The sequence below is a fragment of the Xyrauchen texanus genome, chromosome 43 (assembly GCF_025860055.1).
Source record: "Xyrauchen texanus isolate HMW12.3.18 chromosome 43, RBS_HiC_50CHRs, whole genome shotgun sequence".
NCBI lineage: Eukaryota > Metazoa > Chordata > Actinopteri > Cypriniformes > Catostomidae > Xyrauchen > Xyrauchen texanus.
This window is the reverse complement of record NC_068318.1, coordinates 13,776,206-13,795,283: the sequence shown is the minus strand read 5'-3', so window position 1 is coordinate 13,795,283 and position 19,078 is coordinate 13,776,206. Positions and strand designations below refer to the sequence as shown.

Here is a 19,078-nt window from a genome sequence, read left to right as displayed (position 1 = left end):
TCTAGGCACGTAGTGTTGCGGAGGCACTCTTCAAAATAATCACCCGTGTGGGGATATAGAAAGAAATCCTCACAAATCAGGGCACAACCTTTATGTCATGGACACTATGCAAGCTTTACAAATTAAGTCAATTCACACAAGTGTTTACCATCCACAGACAGATGGCCTGGTGGAGCGATTTAATAAAACCCTTAAGAATATGATTCGTAATTTTGTGCACAAGGATGCTAGAAATTCGGACAAATGGCTTGATCCCCTGTTATTCGCAGAACGAGAGGTCCCGCAAGCCCTCCACTTGGTTTTCCCCATTTTAGCTGCTGTATGGGCGGTGCCCCCGTGGCATGCTTGATGTCATGCGTGCAGCTTGGGAGGAGGGAACTTCAGCCGGTAAGAATGAAATTCTGCGTCCCCAAATTGACAAGACTGCAGCGATTGTGTCATTCCCGAGATCCAAGACCAAACAGGGGGTGAGACAGTTCCTGGGGCTGGCTGGCTATTATAGGTGGTTTGTGCCTAATTATTTGGTCACCAGCCAAAAGGGAGCTCCAGACCTGGTCCAGTGGACGGAGCAGTGCCAACAGGCGTTTATATAGGTTAAAGCCGCAATTTGCAGAGGGATAATTTTACATCCACCTAATTTCTCTCTCCCTGTCGTATTGCAGACAAACACTTCAGACAGAGGCTGGGGGCCATACTCTAACATGGGGTGGAGGGGCAGGAGCGCTCGGTGCTGTACATCAGCCGCAAGCTCTGCTTGATGGAAACAAAGTACAGCACAATGGAATAGGAGTGTCTGGCCATCAAGTGGGCGGTCCTCACTCTCTGTTACTACCTGCTGGGGTGGGACTTCACCCTCTTTTTTGGGGGGGGGGCTGCCTTCCAATCCCCCACCCCCCTTCTTCGGAGGACAACTTTAATTTTATTTAAATCAAACAGATTGGAGGTACATGTAGTGGAGAGATGGGTATATTAACATACAGGACAATAACATGTTTCAAAACAGACAATCCTTAGGAAAAAGATGAAAAAAAAGATAACAAACAAACTGCCTGAGTCGGGCAGTGAGGATATGTGACAGCAGTGGTATGGTCGAGCATCCGTACGGAGAGAGGCAAAGCGGTAAGGGCACTTACACCTGAGCTAGATTATGTCTAAGACATGTCTCTAATTCAAGTGAGCATGGGGAGAGCGGCATATAAACGGCCACACCACCAGCAGAGAGGCAGAGAGAGTCTGGCACAAGGGAGCCTACTGTGCTCATGGAAGCTGATACTGTATATTTATGTTTGTGAAGCTAATGTGTTTATGTTCATGAAGCTAATGAATTTGAGTGCCTCTGAAACTGTTGAGTTTGTCAAGCTGTAAAGCATTGAATTGGCCAATTAAAAGCCTTACCTGAGTCTAGAAAAACCTGCTTCCCTGTGTCCTCCTTCCCTTCTGTTTGTGGAGTACTTCACAAATTGTTATTATTTTGATTCCCTCGTGTTAAACTAAAGCTGTAATAGAGCTCAAGTGGCATGAAGACGGAGCAGCGCCCATTCGCAGAGGTAATCTCACACTATAGGGACCGTTCCGGGTGGAAAGATAGGATGTGATAGGAAGTGAAGCAGTGGCCTGTGTGGAGGCAGCCTCAATGCCAGGTCTGCTTCAGTGAGTAAAGATGAGAATAAAATAAAGACCATGTAAAAACAATGGTTAAATTGGAAGCCAGCATTACCACGAAATATGAATAGTAACTGCTACGGTAGCTTGGTGAATAACGTAACGATTGCAATGGAAGAGCTTATTTGATGAGGGAAAATGCTTTGCACAGAGTAGTGTGTCATCCAAAACTGTTGCATGGATCTGTCTTCGGTAAGTGGGCGGAGCCAAATGCTGAAGGAATCATCGCAGCATGGACGTAAGCAGCTGTTGATATACTCTGGCGATGTAATTTGTCAGATAAAATGAACATGCTACTCCTGAACTTTGTTATGAAACTCCATTTGATCCTCATTGTTGGTTTAAATGTAGCTATTGCAGATGGTAAAGATGTTTTTCTTGGTGTAGGAATCCTAGACCAACATCATAAAGAGAACATTTTATTTTGAGTATTTCAGATCTGCATTTAAATATTACAACTTCCCTCTGGGCTTGTGTTTTAGATGTGCTTTGTACACAATCGTTGTGTAAGCCATTGAGGTGTTAGGATACCTCTCCCTATCTTGGTTATGGGGAAGAAATAAGATTGTGTTTGTGTCCTCAATTATTGTGCTTGGAGGTGGGAGACTGGGTGGAGAGCTGCTTGTCAGCCAGTATAGCAAGGATGTTTTTGCCAGAGAGGCAATCAGTGCACAGGTACACTTTCCACTTACATGACCTGTTGAGAAGTGAAGGCTCAATGAGATCTGTTTTGAAGGCCCTGCCTGATTCACTCAGCTTTAATAAAACATGTGTGATCACACTGCAAGGAAGTGCTTTGAGCCAGGGATACTGTAAAATCTTGTTTCTCAGGAAGATAAGTGGTCGTAGTGGTAATTGGCCATTGGGTTGCAATATGCAAAGAATATTTATCACTTCTGGCAACCCTAGTGAGTTTTTGTTTTTTTCACTTGAATAGTTTCACCCTTTGCAAACTGTGATTTTGATCTGCTTATTTGAAGATGCAAAATTATATAATGAGTTTTGGAAACATGCAGAAATGTTGGTTAGTGTTAAATTTGGGTAGGAGTTTAATATTTCTTAACAAGCACACTCTGGTTAGATTAAATCAGAACCTTGACACACACACTAATTACAGATAACAGTCCCAGTGCTGGGGTCTCATCCTGATTTGATCCAAAGATTACGCACTTCTGGTATTTGAATGGAAATCAAGGGACACACTTGAATGTAAAAGGACATATCAGATAAGATGGGCTGTGGGCTGTCAAACATCTTGAAAAGAACACTATGGAATATTGAGCTCTCTTTTGACATAGGCTAGATCGAAAAAAAATTCACCTGCGAAGGAACATTGTTTTTTTAAAAGTCTACATCTGGGCTTTAACACTGCAATTCTGTGTGGGTGAATCGGATGGTTTGAGGTACCCATGTTTGTCTGTGATCACCATTTCAGAGCATAACTGACTAGCTACACTAAGAGTGACTGATAGTGAGAAAGTTCAACAAGATATACTGTATATGTAAAAAAGATGGCACCTGAGCAAGTAATGTAATATGCTTAAGACACTCAACAAACACTTTATTAGGAACACCTGTACACCTACACCTAATTCATACAGTTCTCTAATCAGCTAATGTGGCAGCAGTGTAATGCATAGAATTATGCAGATATGGGTCAGGAGAGTCAGTTAATGTTTTCCGGCATTCTAATTGTTAATGTGATCATTTTTATCTCTGTGATTTTGACTGTGCATTATTTTTGGTGCCCGACATGCTGGTTTGAGTATTTCTGTATGATCTCCTGGGATTTTCACGCACAACAGTCTCTATAGTTTACTCAGAATGGTGCCAAAAACAAAAAACATCCAGTGAGCGGATCCAGTAAACTTTTTTTAATTTAAAATATGCATTTGTTTCCTCAGTCATGCACTCTGTGCCTTTTGTGAGAAAGCGTGTGATGGCCTCTGTAATACATTGAGTAGTATTAAAGTAATTAAAATGTAACATTACATTATGTAATTGATGTAGTGAAGTTTCAGCATAATATTGATGCCTTTTACACCACAACATACTATTATTAAGCTAAAAAAAAAAAAAAAATTAATTTAGGAGTGCAAGCTTTAATTTCGCGTGGCATTTGCCTAGAGCAACTCCCTCTGCACATGCCTGGTTTAGAGACATGACTTCACATGCAATGATGAAGATGGAAGCCTGAAAATTCTTGTCGATTAATTATTGGAAGCTTACTGTAATGTAAGGCAAGAAAGCAATTTTGAATATAGTTTTTCTCTGAACTAGCTTTATAATGGTAGGCTATTTTGTTAATGTTTAACAAGGTTAAATTTTAACCTGAGTGGTTTGGTTAGTTAGCATAGGTAGTTAGCCCCTGTTGGTAGATACTGGAACTACACCATTCTGGAGGCCAATACATCTTTATCCATTAATGGAAGTAGCTGTGTATTTTGACCATATAAAATGCTTTGCAAGCAATACATAAATGCCAATATGCATAATTATATATTTTCATATTTCAGTACATTTTGGAATGTAGTTTCATTTTACTGGAATGCTAATGGATATCTTGACCTAGGTAGACCTTCTTGCCAGAGACAAACACATTAAAATAAAAATTATAACAAACTTTGTTAAGTTTTTTTGCCTTTAGACATTGAAGTCATTCCAAAATAATATACAGTACACACTTGAATCTTTCATATAATGACAGTGTGACCATTATCAGCCTACAGCGTGACAATGAGAGAGCCATCTTAATGAGTAGTCTGTACCCATAGCATTTTAAATTCATGAAATACATTTTGCTCTTGAGTGTACCTCTGAGAAAAAGAAACCATTTCTTCACTGTACCACCCAAGAGTTCTAACAATGGTTTATCCAACAGTTCTCATTGGGTAAAATCTAATTAAACATGCTTCAAAGGACAAGGGCCTGAAACCACTTGTGCATGTTAAAAAAAAGACATTAGAGCACATGTTAGTTCTTAGCAAAAATTCAGAAAAGGTCATAATGTGTCATGGTTTCAATCTGAGATGTGAGAAGAGGCTAATGTTGTGCAGGCACAGCCAGAATCATATCAGATAAATGGTTATTGCATCATGAAAATGTGCTTGTTTTGATTATTTTTCTATACAAATCATGCAAAATGGCAATCAGTCAAAGCAACCTGACAGCATGTTGCCTATGTGCTTTGACTATATCTTGTCTTTGTTTAACCAAGCATGCTGACCCTCACTGTTTCTATTAATCTCTGCTGACAGCCATGGACTCAGCTTCTGCAAAAGGGAATCTGTGCTCTGACACCGGCAAGCCCTGTAACCCTTGCCTGGATGCTGCTAAGGCCTGCAACCTAAATGACACCTGCAAGAGGCAACGTGCCATGTATATGGCCACCTGCAACCGTGCAACACCTATACAGCAAGCTCAGGAACCCTGCAACCGGAAGCGTTGCCATAAGGCTCTTCGGCAGTTCTTTGACCGTGTCGAGACGGAATTCAGCTACCCACTGCTGTTCTGCTCCTGTCGGGATAAAGCATGTGCCGAGCGTCGCCGGCAAACAATCATGCCTGCATGCTCTTATGAGGAGAAGGCAAAGCCCAACTGCCTTGAGTTGAGGAGAACCTGCCGCTCAGATCCACTCTGCAGGTAAGATTATAAAGTCATAGTTACAGCACCAGAAATTTGGCAAATAGCTTCATCATTCAGATGGGATGGGTCAGGACGATTGACTAGTCAACTAGTTATCCACAAACAGATTTGTCTATTATTGATGTCAACTACTTAATCTACATTTATTTCTAAGCAGCAATGATGAAAAAAAACTGTCAGTGTTGTCTCTAAATGAATCACTTTACACTGCATGCCCAATTATTAGACAAGTGAGTATTCTGATCTTGTCATTATTTCCATGCACATTTTCCAACTCCAAACCATATAAACTTGAATGCTTATTGGATTCAATAATTTTCAGTTGGTATGTATTTGTGAAAAGAGTGAGGGTGTGGCGAGAGTGATTAACACCTTATATCAAGGTGTGCATAATTCTTAGGCAGCTTCATTTCCTCAGGTTAAATGGGTCAAAAAAGAGATTTAACAGACACTGAAAAGTAAAATATTGAAAAATGCCTTTCAGACGAATCCAACAGTCTTGAATAGCTAAACTATTGAGGCTTGACAACTGGACAATCAAACGTTTTGTTGTGAATAGTCAACTGGGGTCCAAAAAACACATGGAGATGAAAAGGCGCATATTAACTGCAAAAGATTTGAGAAGAATTAAACGTGAAACTACCAGGAACCAATTATCCAATTAATCACAGTGAACCACTTCGAGTCAGGTGCCAGCAAGGTGAAGTAGGGTTACTGGTATGGGCTGCTATCATTAAGGATGAGGTAGTTTTTGAGTTGATGATGGACTGAAACTCAACTCTCAAACCTGTAGCCAGTTTCTCGAAAGTACTCTCTTCAAGCAGTGGTACAGGAAGAATTCATCAACATTCAAGAAGGCCATGATCTTTATGCAGGAAAATGCTCCATCACATGCATCTAAGTACTCCACTGCTTGGCTAGCCAGCAAGGGCCTCAAAGATGCCCAAATAATTACTTGACCCCCTTCCTCACCTGAATTAATTCCTACTGAGGACTTGTGGGCCCTTCTCAAATGTGAGATTTACAGTGAGGGTAGACAATACACCTCTTTGAACAGTATTTGGGAGGCTGTGTGTGGAGCGGAGGGGGGCGGGGCCGGTCGGAATATTGCGCGCCCAGTCCCCAATCGGCCTGATGAGGCGCGCGAGGGATAAAGGTGGCCGGTGACGATGGTTCGAGAGAGAGAGAATTACGGACATGTCCGTCATGTGTGTTTATGTTTGTGCTTTTGGTTTAAGTTTACATTAAAATATTATTTATGTTGACAAGCCGGTTCTCGCCTCCTCCTTGCCCATCCTTTAACTGTTTTACATTGGTGCTGAAACCCGGGAAGGAGGAGGGATGCCCGTCACAGAGTCCTCGACGCTGCCGTCCACCCAGGGGAGCGCCGCTGCTATCTGCCGGGTGATGGAGTCGCCCGACCGTCCGGATGCGGGGTACGGCCGTCGCCCGCGGGGCAAGTGGGGACTGGATACCCCGACCGCCTGGAGCGAGGGAGCCGCTGCCGGGGGCGGAGGAGTGCCCTGCCGTTCCCAGAGACGCGGAGGGGTCGAGGGAAGTCCGCCGTCCGCGAGGGGAGGAGGGAAGAAACTCTCCGACCGCCCGGAGCGGTAGAGCCGCTGCCAGGGGCGGAGGAGTGTCCCCATTTGCCGCCAGACAAGCGGAGGCGCGTTCTACCCGCTGTGGGTTGACGGTTTCACTCCGGTTCGCCCGGAGGTGGAGCAGCTGTCATCCGCCTGAGTGTGGAGGAGTGTTCGAGGACCACGCGACGGTACATCAGAGAACCGGTGAGTGAGCTTTTTCTCTCTCTCCTCTCTCTCTCCCTGTCGCACCGTGTTGGCCTTTTCCCTCGCCTATTTTGTTTTGTTGTTGTCTTCCCCTCCTGTCTCCTCCCAGGGCGAGGAAGGCGGGGATGACCACGCGGGATGCAAGAGACACCCCGCCCCAGGGATGGGGGGGTGTACGTCATGCCGGTGGCACCCCGGCCTGAGATAACGCCGGGAGGAGTGTGGAGCGGAGGGTGGCGGGGCCGGTCGGAATATCGCGCGCCCGGTCCCCAATTGGCCTGATGAGGCGCGCGAGGGATAAAGGCAGCCGGTGACGATGGTTCAAGAGATAGAGAATTACGGACATGTCCGTCATGTGTGTTTATGTTTGTGCTTTTGGTTTAAGTTTACATTAAAATATTATTTATGTTGACAAGCCGGTTCTCGCCTCCTCCTTGCCCATCCTTTAACTGTTTTACACTGTGGTTGCTGTTACAGTGAAAGTTGATCGTGAACAGATCGAGAAACTGACAGACTCCATGGATGGAAGGCTCATGGCAGTTATTGAAAAGAAGGGTGGATATATTGGTCACTGAATATTTTTGAAAGGCCGAAAATGTTATTTAATTGTCATTTTGTGTTACTTATTTGTAGCACCTACTCTAAAAATTGAGAATAAACAGAAATTATTTTTGTAATTTAGTTGCCTAATTGTTCACACTAATAGTTGCCTAATAATTGTGCACACTTATATATTCCCCTGAGAAGTACAAAACTCACATTTTTCTTTGTTAAACATTCAGGTTTGAGGTTCAATAACATTTTGGATTGACTGAGAGCATTGTGTTTGTTCAACAATTATATGAATCCTGAGGAATACAATTTGCCTAATAATTGGTTACGCAGTGTATATTACCACCACTACTGCCATTAATACACAGCATATTTGAGCAACTGCAATGCATTTAGCAATACAATTTAAGACAAATTCTCACTTCAGATCACCAACAGTGAGCACTGTTTCTGTTATTATGCATAATCCAAAGGTCTCCATTATATGTGTTGACTATGATAGTTTTGTGTAGTAAAACGTTATAGATACTTAGGCTTTACCTTCCTGAAGGGTTGTGCAATTAACCCAACCAACCCAAGGAAAGGCTGAGTGAATTTCCCCTAAGAAACACATCTATCTAGTGGACAAAAGTTTCTAGTGGACTAAACCAACATCAGCCTAGTTATACTGGGATTCCTTGAAATTTGTCACTAGTTGTTCAGACAACTCACTGACTAGTCGATCTTGACAATGCATAGTTTTAAACATCCCTACTATTTAGTCAAATTTGGCCTACTGGAAATAAACTATTGCTTGAAGGACAACATAAATTAAAAGTTTACACATAAAACATTGTAGAGACTGAATCAGTAGGGGGTCAAAAAGAAATTCACTATAGATGTAACCAATGTGTAATCTATAAAGACAAGGACACAGAACCCATTAGAAGCTAATGACTCTCTATACACCCAAAGGCATGATGAAAATGGTAAGGTTTTATCAGTTTAGAGTGTATCCAAGCATGGATTATGTCTTGACCATGCCTTATCAGTTAATGTCATAATGTCAACTGAACATCGATTGTGTGATCATGCAACCAAGGAAAACTTACAGTCTATAAGCAATCTTTAGAGTTGGTGTTTTATTGAGTGGGGAGTGTTAATTAACCTAGAATGGTGAACTACGAGAAAGTCAATTGGCTGTGTGTCAAATCAACCATTCTTTTTTGAGCCTGCACTCACCTCTGCTCAGTTCATGTGCCACTCATCACCCGTCTTCTGTGACTTCAAGAGGTTGATTGAGCACAAAACACAAACCTGAACATCGAAAAACATTATAAAACAAATGCTTAAAAATAACTCTAGTGTCACAAACAGGATTCATTTGAAATGCAAGACTTGAAGATTTTGTTGGTTTAAATGCAACGTCACTGTAATTGTGACTCTTTCAAATTCTGTCCAACACTGGTGCTTTTCCATCATCAACTTGCATCATCACAAACGTGCACATGATGGAGAACGTAGGTCGCTATAAGCCTATATGTGTGTTTATTATTAATTTGGTGTCATTATGCTCTCAGTGTAAACAACACTTGCTCTTCTGTGTGTCACATTCCATAATTCAGCAGATATGCATGTCCTGCAGAAAGCGACTTTCGCAAATTGTCTTTTTTGAAGGGACAGCTGGTTGCAAGTAATATACCTGCAATACTGCTTATGATCCCCTGTCACTCATGGTGCACATGTGTGTGTTTTTTTGCAACTGATGATGTCATTCAAAGAACGAAAATTCTACCTTACATCTCTTTTTGTGTTCCACAAAAGAAAGAATGTCATATGAGTTTGGATTTTACATATGCCCCCTGAGTGCAAGATGAGTCATCGGTAATTTTTGTATTTAATTTCTTTTTTTTTAATCTTTGCTAGCTGTGAGTTGCTAGCTTTGTTTTTGAACATTCCAGCTGTTAATTTTATCCAAATGAAATTTATCCAAGCTGGTCAATGCTCGTCAGAGCTGGTCATTAGTCATTTGCGGGTCAAACCTTATAATTAGTTTGTCCAAGCAGGTCATTAGCTGATCCAAATGGTGCATTGTGTATATCTGCTAAAAGTTTTAGGAGGACACACTCAAAGCTGGTCTTTAGCTGATCCAAACTGGTCATTAGCTGATCCAAACTAGTGATTGGCTGGTCATTAGTTGGTTTAAAGCTTGTCATTAGCTGGTCAAAGCTGGCCATTACCTGATCCAAAGCTGGTCAAAGTTGGTCCAAATTTGTCATTAGCTGATCAAGTTGGTCATTAGCAGATCCAACCTGGGGCCTGATGTATAAACGTTGCGTATGCACAAACATTTTTTACGCTGCTTCTCACGCTAACAAGCTTCAGGTAAACTTGATGTGAAAATGTGCGCACCGCAAAGTAAGCTCTATCCCTAGTGTACGCACTATTTTACTACTGTGTGTGAATTCCAGGTGGACAAATAATGAACTGAACAGACTGATTATAAACTCTGATTTTCAATTACTTCACAATATTTAGAATAAAAAAAGATGTAGTTAAGCACAGAAGTATTCGTTATCAAGCTAATAGTAGGCTATAATAATTTTCTATAAGGTCATACACAGTGCGAGTTCTGACACTCGGGAGGTTGTGAGCCCCTGCACACGTAACGAGTTAGCAGAGGTGTAAAGTAACAAATTACAAACACACACATTACTGTAACTATTACAAAATTGGTACTTTTTACAAATAATTGGACTTTGAGTAGTTTAAAATTTGTATACGTTTTAAGTATTTTGATTGCATTTTAAGTGCTGTAACTGTACTTTTACAGCACTATTTTCTCACCGTGTGTGTTCACTACTTCCCTGTCCTGATTTTATTTTTATCTATCAACATGATTGGCTAGGGAGAGTCGCGTGACTCCCATCCAATCAAATCACACGTAAAAAAAAAACTTGAACGGCAGCTGCAGATTTGGCGCCATCTCTTATGGATGCCCCAAGTACGGTTCATCCCCTGAATATCACAGCTGAACTTGGAAGGGTTTTTTGCAGTTAAAAAGACCAATTGCTTGAATGTGTCCTGTGAGTTGAACTTGCTCAAGCCAGATATCATCATTAATCCTGCCTCTAATTTGAAGAAACAGAGGAAAATGTATGTGTGTCTATAACATTGCCTGTAAATTAGCTTTCTATCACTGAGATTCTTGGGTTTGATGCGAGAGATTAAGGAAATGTTATCAATAGGGCTGGGCGATAAAACAATCTCGATGTTTATCTGAAAAAAAGAGAGAGATGTCCTCGATATCGAGGATAAACTTTTGAGTTATTTTCTATATTTAGAGGTGTTCATTACAATGATCGTGATAAGACAAACAGCTCGGGTTACTTTGCTGTAACCCTTGTTCCCTGAAAAAGCGGAACGAGATGCAGCGCTTGATTCAGCACTTTGGGAATGTCCTTTAGGAATGACCAGCTGTGAATGTGTGTGCAACACGTTAATAAAAATGTATTAGAATTTATAGCCTCTGTTGGTGACATTATCAGAATGCGCCAGTACCAGGGCTATAAATAGATGTGCCTCAGGTCTTTTGTCTGAAAAGCAGTCCTGGGACATCCTCAGTGCAGCAATGATGTGCATCTCGTTCAGCTTTTTCAGGGAACAAGTGTTACTGCAAAGTAACCTGAGACGTTCCCTTATCAAAAGCTGCACTTAATGCTGTGCTTGATTCAGCGCTTTGGGAACAAGAATACCCACACCGCCGCACTGTGGGAGTCTGGACCCCTTACAGTTGTGTATTGTGTGCTCACAAGAGTGCGAGAGGTTTCAGACATGAGCTTGTGACGTTGACTAAAGGACGTAAGAGCCTGGAGTGGCATGCACATCCAAACTATAAAATCTTTTGAATATATGCGGAGAGGACCAGCCTGCGCTTTAGAAGCGACCCCCCCTGGAAGAATGAGCCCTGATGCCTGCTGGCAAAGCTTGACCACACACCTCATAGGCCAGGGCAATAGCATCCCTCACCCAATGTGACATTGTCTGTTTTGTGGCGGCCACTCCACTGTTACGGCCCCCATGGCCGACAAATAATTGCCCTGACATACGCCACTGGCTAGGGTGGTGGATGTAGGCCTGAAGAGCACAGACTGGACACAGTAAACGGCAGAGGACAGAAGGCTTCAAGAGTGACCGGATGTACGGTCGATGCATCTATGTCAAGACAGACAGAGCCTGCAAATCCCCAATTCTTCTTAAAGAAGTAATAGCCATAAGAAAAACCATCTTCAGGGTCAGAAGCTTGTTGGACACCAACTCTAGAGGTTCAAAAGGTCACGATGTGATCCTGGTCCTAACGGGAGGCCTCAGTCGCATAGCTCCATTCATGGGGGCATGAAAGTGGACCGTCCTCGGGCTGTTCGTGAGGGGTATGGCCCTGCAGCCATGTAACCGGGAAAGCTGCATTTCTCGAGGCCGGCGGAGAGGCGGCGGACGGGCCGAGGTGGCCCGCTCCTTTCCCAGATGTGGCCACCACGCTCGTGCCACTGCGGTAGACCGGCCATCTGTGAACAAATCGAGTGAGCAAAGGATGTTTCCCCAGTGGCACCCTATCAATCAAGGCGTGGCAAGCCGATAGAGCTGCCACATAAACCCTGAGAGTGGCGGGGCATGTGCCTGCTGATATTTTTTCCTGCAGAAAGTCCAGAACTGAAGCCATCTGGCAGTTAACTGGATCTACATTACTTAGCAGCACACCACCTTCCAAAGACACCCCATTTATTGGCATAACTTCTTATAGTAGAAGGAGCCCTAGCACTCAGAATGGTCTCAATAACTACAGGTGAAAACCCAGTGTCCCTCAGTTGGTACCCTTCAGGGGCCAAACATGAAGGGTCCACAACTCGGGCTGGGGATGAAATATTGTCCCCTGCGCTTGAGACAGAAGGTCCCTCCTCTGCAGTATCGCCTAAGGCGAGCCGTCACGGAGAGCTTTTATCTCTGAGAACCATACTCTGTTCAGCCAATGCAGCACTATCAATAAGAGGCAAGATCCTTGTTGGCGAACCCTGGCTAGAACTCCTGGGAGAAGAGAAACCAGAGGGAATGCATACAGACACATTTTGGGCCACGTATGTGCCATCACATCCAGACCCAGGGGGGCTAGGTGACTCAAAGAGAAGTAGAGGGGACATTGCGCTGTTTGTTGGGAGGCTAAGAGGTCCACTTCTGCTATGTAAAACCTTAGCCAGATTTATTTAACTTCCATTTCCAATTCACTTCCAGTTTCCATTCTCCCGTCTGTATTTTTTGTCTGGACAGTAAGTCCGCTCCCACATTCAGGAATCCAGGGATATATACTGCTCAACTGCCAAAAGGAGAATCTGCTGTGCCAGTCTGTTTAGCTGGCATAACCGTAGACCTCCTTGATGGTTAATGTAAGAGACTGCAGCTGTGTTGTCCAACTGCACCAGGACATGGAAACCTCTCAAATGCTGGAGGAAATATTTCAGGTCCAGAAATACAGCCATCAACTCGAGACAGTTGATGAGCCAATCGAGCTGATCAGCCTCCCATTCCCCTTGAGCTGGAAGACCACTTACATTTACATTTACATTTATGCATTTGGCAGACACTTTTATCCAAAGCGACTTACAGTGCAATTATTACAGGGCACATAAAAAGTTAAGTGCCTTGCTCAAGGACACAATGGTGGTGGCCGTGGGGTTAGAACCAGCGACCATCTGATTAACAGCCCTGTGCTTTAGCCACTACCCCACCACCACTCCACTTAAGATCGCACCCCAACCCGACAGTGAGGCATCTGTCATTAGCAATTTGCGATGGCAAGACGCACCTAGATAGGGACTCAAAGCGAGAAACCGGGGTCTGAGCCACATAGAGAGGGTATGTAGCCTGAGGCGCGTAACCCTTATCTGCCTTCGGGGATTGGCCCTTGTGTGTAATCCCCTGGCTTTTCGCCACAACTGAAATGGTCTCATATGCAGAAGGCCCATAAGAATCACTGAGGATGCAGATGCAATGTGACCTAACATCCGTTGATACTGACTCTCTCCCTAGAAGGAGAACATGATCTATGGCCCCTATGACTAGGAGATTTTACAGTTCTTACAGTGCTTGTTCCGGTTTCACGGTTGTGGGAACCACGCAGTTGAAATGCAGAGGACGGCGAACAAATTGAATTCTGTTGCCATTCTCTACTGTCCTTAGGACCCACATAGAAATACCTGGCAGTAGTATCCATGCTGCAAGGTTCTCTGAAAAGGGTACCAATTTTGATGCTTCCCTTTGAGGGAATGTTGGATGTCCCGCATCCTGAGCAACGACAGGAAGTTCCGTGGGGGTGTCGGGAAGGTGCCGGCAAATATTTTGCTTGCCTCGTCCCGAGAGGGGCTACTCCCACAAGGCTTGGTGAAAAACCATCAGGACTTTCTCTTTCTAGAAATAATGGTCCTGAGGTCTTGCTTTGGAGGTTGCTGAGGGCGACGAGCCAATCTCCACTCTTTGCGAGGGGGAGCGCGACTCGCCGCACTCTGTTTTTGGACCTCCCTTCTAGAAATACCGGGGGGAGGCTGGGTGGTCGGCAGCCCCTCCCTCTGATTGCGGCGAGGAAGGAATTGTACAAAGGCTTCTTTTTACCTCCTGAAACCTAGTAATGACCGTTTTGAATGAGTCAATGAATAGGGCAGAAAGTGAGATCAGGGCATCAAGAGGGAACACTTTGTCCTTATCCTTAATGCCTGCAAGGTTTAGCTATAGATTACGCTTCATGCTGACCAAAGCAGCCATTGAACGGCCAATAGCGTGAGCCGTCTGCTTGGTCGCACAGAGAGATACATCTGTGGCTCAATGAAGCTCTGAGAATGCTTCCTCGTCACTAGTACTCCCAGCACTCAGGTCCTTTAATAAATCAGCCTGGTACGCCTGTAATACCGCCATGGTGTATAGGGCGGCACCAGCCTGACCTGCTGCCTGACAAGCCTTCCCCACAAGTGTTGAGGCAGTCCTACATGGCTTTGTGGGGAGAGTTGGTCCTTTTAACCCTCTGGGGTCTGAGGGTGTTTTGGGCCCTGGAGAAGTTTTGACATGCCTTGACATTTGTGCTTTTTTCAGTTGCTTAAAAACATATTAATGTCTAAAGTCTGATAACACTGTCTTCAGCACAAACTGGGCTACAATAATATGTGAGCAACATGTATGTACAGGTTTGTATTTTTGAGAAAATAATGTTTATGCATGGTTTTTGAAAAAACGAAAATTTTAAGTCACTGAAATAAGGCCATATAACACATACTAAACATACTAATCATTTGACTTTTGAGAACTGGATCTTGTAGCCTAGAGTTTTGCTACAAAATGATGTGAAAATCATCCTGATCACTCATTCATACAAAACAATATAGTCATTTAACGTTTGTGTGACAATTTTAGAGCTGAATGGTAATATGCGAGGAGGCGTGAACGATCATGAATATTGATGAGATTCACACCTGAGGACACAAAGACCACTCCTCTGGGCCTATCAATGAGGAATGTGACAGAGAGAGAATTAATGTGAGGAGACTTAATGATCAAAATCAAGTTTTAAGTTAAAAGAATTAATCTGACTATATATTTTCTTTACATAAAGACTACTTAATTTTAGACCTACACTACCATTAAAAGAAGTCTCTTCTGCTCACCAAGACTGCATTTATTTGATCCAAAATACATATGATAATATGCTGATTTTCTAATATGGGCATATTTAAAGTGCATTTTAACCTGAACAGATATTTGCAAGCACAAGCTTTGTTGATGATACCGAGTCAGCATAAACACATTAAAATATAATCTAACATTCATATTATTTTTATATCATATTACATATCATATTTATATCATACAGCATACAATGTAAATAACAACATTTACATGTAACTAAAACTTGCCTATTAGGACATGTCAATACTTTGAATGTCAAATGTCAAACTTTGAATCCTGTCTGGAAACAGTCCCACTAGTAAAATATGTTTATATAAAATAGCATGTCAGCTAATGAAAACTAAATGACTTACTCGTTTGAAATTGTATCCTCTGCTGGAACAAATCTCTCTTCAAAATACAAATGTCCACCTCTTCGTCTGAGAAAAATGTTAACTCTTCCTTAATAGCCAAGAGTTTGATCGCCTGTGTATCCTTACAAGCACGCAGAAAAGTTTAGTTGTGTTTGTTTACATCAAATCTCGCAGTCGGGCGTGTACTTTTCCCTTGATCGCCTCAGCACATTAGCGTATGAATGGCGCGCTCTGCTGGTGGGTGGGATCACATTACAGATAATGAGATGGACCGGTAAAAACTGTACATCGCTTTGTTTCAAACAGATTGCATTGCAGGAAAATATTTGTTTTAAATTTGAATTGTTTTATTTAAAAGTAGACATTTTAAGCTTTCTTTAGACATATGTTTCATGTTTGTGTGAGAAGAATTTGCGGAGTTTAAGTTAATTTTAGTGACGTGTTTCTGAAATATGATCGTGAACACAGACACTGCTGAAAGCTTACCCTTTTTATTTTATTTATTTAAAAAAAAACACAAGGTTTTGATGTTAATATGAGTGTACACAAAAAAAGAAGACCCTCTATAGTTTATAATCATGTATTGATTGCATTTATATGACCATAAATGACGGAGTATTTTAAGTCTATGTTACTGCTATGTGAAAAAAAAACAGCAAAACGCGCCGGCGTATTAACCCCCCAGAGGGTTAATAATGATGCCGAACCAGGCGAGAGATTCCCCAGAGCCTTAGCAACCACGATTGTCGAATATGTCATAGACGAGGGCACAACGATACGGGAAGTATAAGGTTTCCCCCATGAACGAGTCAACTCGTCATCGAGGTCATCAAAGAAGGGGAGGAACTGATTTTGAGTTCCCTTTCCCTGGCCACCAAACAGATATCTGTCTTCTAATTTTGAACGTTTGGGGGTCTCTTGTTTATGCGGCCAGTCTAATTGTAATCTGGAAACTGCACAAGTAACCACCTCAAGCAATATCTCTTCAGTTTTGTCATCACACGAGGAATGCTCTGAGGTAGGCAACACAGATTCCACGGTCCCAAGAGTCCACGGTCATCGTCCCTCTCATGAACTGAAGAGGTGCACACCTCAGCCAGATCCATACGTGAGCCCCACGACAAAATGGTGGGGGCTGGCTCTTGGAAATAAGCGAGACAAGTGCGCAGCATCTTCACTGTGAGCAGCTCACAATGCTCACACCACCTCGCTCCAACACAAGAGCAACGTGCTCTACCCCCAAACAAACAAAACAAAACTGGTGTGTGTCTGATTCAGCTATATGGCCTAAACAGGGAAACACACACTGTTTGCTTTGTTTATCGCTCATTTTCTCCTTGACTTTCACACTTAAGTGATAGAAGAAAGAAGAAAAGAAGAAAAGGATTTCTGCACACTGCCTGGCTATCAGAGGAAAATACAGAGTTTGAGAGGCTTGAGAAGCACAACACATCACAGAGTGGTCTGAAGACAAAAGACCTGACGATGCACCTGTGGCACATCTATTTATAGCCCTGGTACTGTTGCATTCTGATGATTTCACCAACTAGGCTATAAATTCTAGTAAATTGTATTGACGTGTTGCACACATATTCATAGCTGGTCACTCCTAAAAGACATTCCCAAAGTGCTGAATCAAGTGCAGCATTAAGTGCAGCTTTTGCTATAGGAGCACTGGTTTGTTGATCTAGAAAAAATATAAAAGATTAACTTTTTAACATCTTAAAATCCACGATCCCGGATCCGGGATTTAAAATTACGTCAGTAATAATGTACTTCCAATTTTAAATGTATGCGGAGGAGTTATAAGCTCATATCTGGTACCATTTGAAAGCTTAGAATGTCTACTTTCTTGAGATATGCATCACTTTGGCATTTGTTTTACACTAAGTAACTTATTTACAATAAATTACATAGTTCCACCCATCAAAAGTCGTGTCATAATTATGTGCGTTTTTGAATACGCATATTTCTCATATCGCTCAAATATGACGCACATGTACAAACCATGTATCAAATGAAAGCTCTCATTGCCAGTAAGAAGTTCCAATAAGTCTTTTTATTGAGGTATAATCACATATCTAATACACTTCGAATGAATCATGAAGTATACAATCAACATTTGTAAACATACAATTGAAATTATTGAATATTTGCCGTGCTACTCGCACTAGACAGCACAGTTAGCCACAAATGCTACATAATCCTTTACCTTAGGTTATTCTCTGCAAAATGAGCCGTTTTTCAGTGTTTTCTGTGGTTGTGTGCCCAAGTAATCCCTCGAGTGCAGAAACACCACAAAGTAATGTTATATGATATTCAACAATCCAGGAAAATATGTAAACATCCAATCCGGATAAAGCATATATTGCCGTAAAGCTTAGACCCTCCGCTTTCCGGCAATGTCTCTCAAGATCAAATAGACTAATCAGGGGCTGTGATATTGCATCCAGACTGTGAAGTGATCACTGGGTAGGTTACGTGCGCAAAACACACAGACGCGTCTCACCAGACACCAGAGCGCATATTTACCACTTTCAACAGTGTTTTATGTAATGACAAAGGGTTTTCTGTAAAATTACACTGGGATTTTGCATTTATAGCACTGTATATGGGTATGAGGAGACTTTAGATTTGGGTAGGCGGAAAGTACACCAAAAAAAGGTCATATTCCTCCCTTCAAATAAATTTAAATAGATATTAAACAAAACATGATACAGACAAAATTCCTTTTTCAGGTATTTGCTGACATCTAGTGGAAACAGCCAAAACTGTCTGCTTGCTGCTAGGGTTTACAGGGCTTGAGTTATACACTTTCAAAAATGAATTTATATAAAAAAAATCAAAAAGCGCCTCTTTTTTTAGGAGGGTTATTACTGTTCAGACAACATATATTTTTTTTTATTTTATTTTTAGCAGTGTTTTATGCAACTTCAAAGGGTTTCCTGTAAAATGACACCAAAACTGTGTATTTAGGCCAAAGTATGTGGGAATGGGAAGCTTTTTAATTTGGGTAGGCCAAATCCAGGCGGAAATCCCCAAAAATGGCAAGGATCTTTCCTGACGTCCATCACTGCATGCCGTTTGATTGACAGGCGGCTAATGTCTGAGCGCTAATGCGGTTATGTGCCTAAATGGTCCACTTTATAATTCCGCCAATGCCCGTCTTGATGAAGCATTAACGTAAACGCAGTTTGTTTGGTCTAAAGTGAACGTATGCTGTTGGAGATATCAAATGTTGGACTTGAAGTGTACATGTAACTGAATTGAGCACTGTCTAGTAGGCTATGTCATATAAAGGCTATAAGTCAAAGAACATTAAAAAGGAAATTAGAAAATCACTCTCTGCTTTTGGCTGAATAACTTGAGTACCTT

General features: G+C 42.3%; 1 protein-coding gene across 1 annotated transcript in view; it reads left to right on the top strand.

The window, feature by feature from the left end:
- The window catches only part of LOC127635842 (GDNF family receptor alpha-2-like), a 147,177-nt gene that overhangs the window by 71,768 nt on the left and 56,331 nt on the right, over window positions 1-19,078 (top strand). Inside the window, exon 4 of the mRNA XM_052116089.1 lies at window positions 4,920-5,304. Coding sequence (XP_051972049.1) covers window positions 4,920-5,304 — 385 coding nt within the window. The remainder of the gene's footprint in view (window positions 1-4,919; window positions 5,305-19,078) is intronic.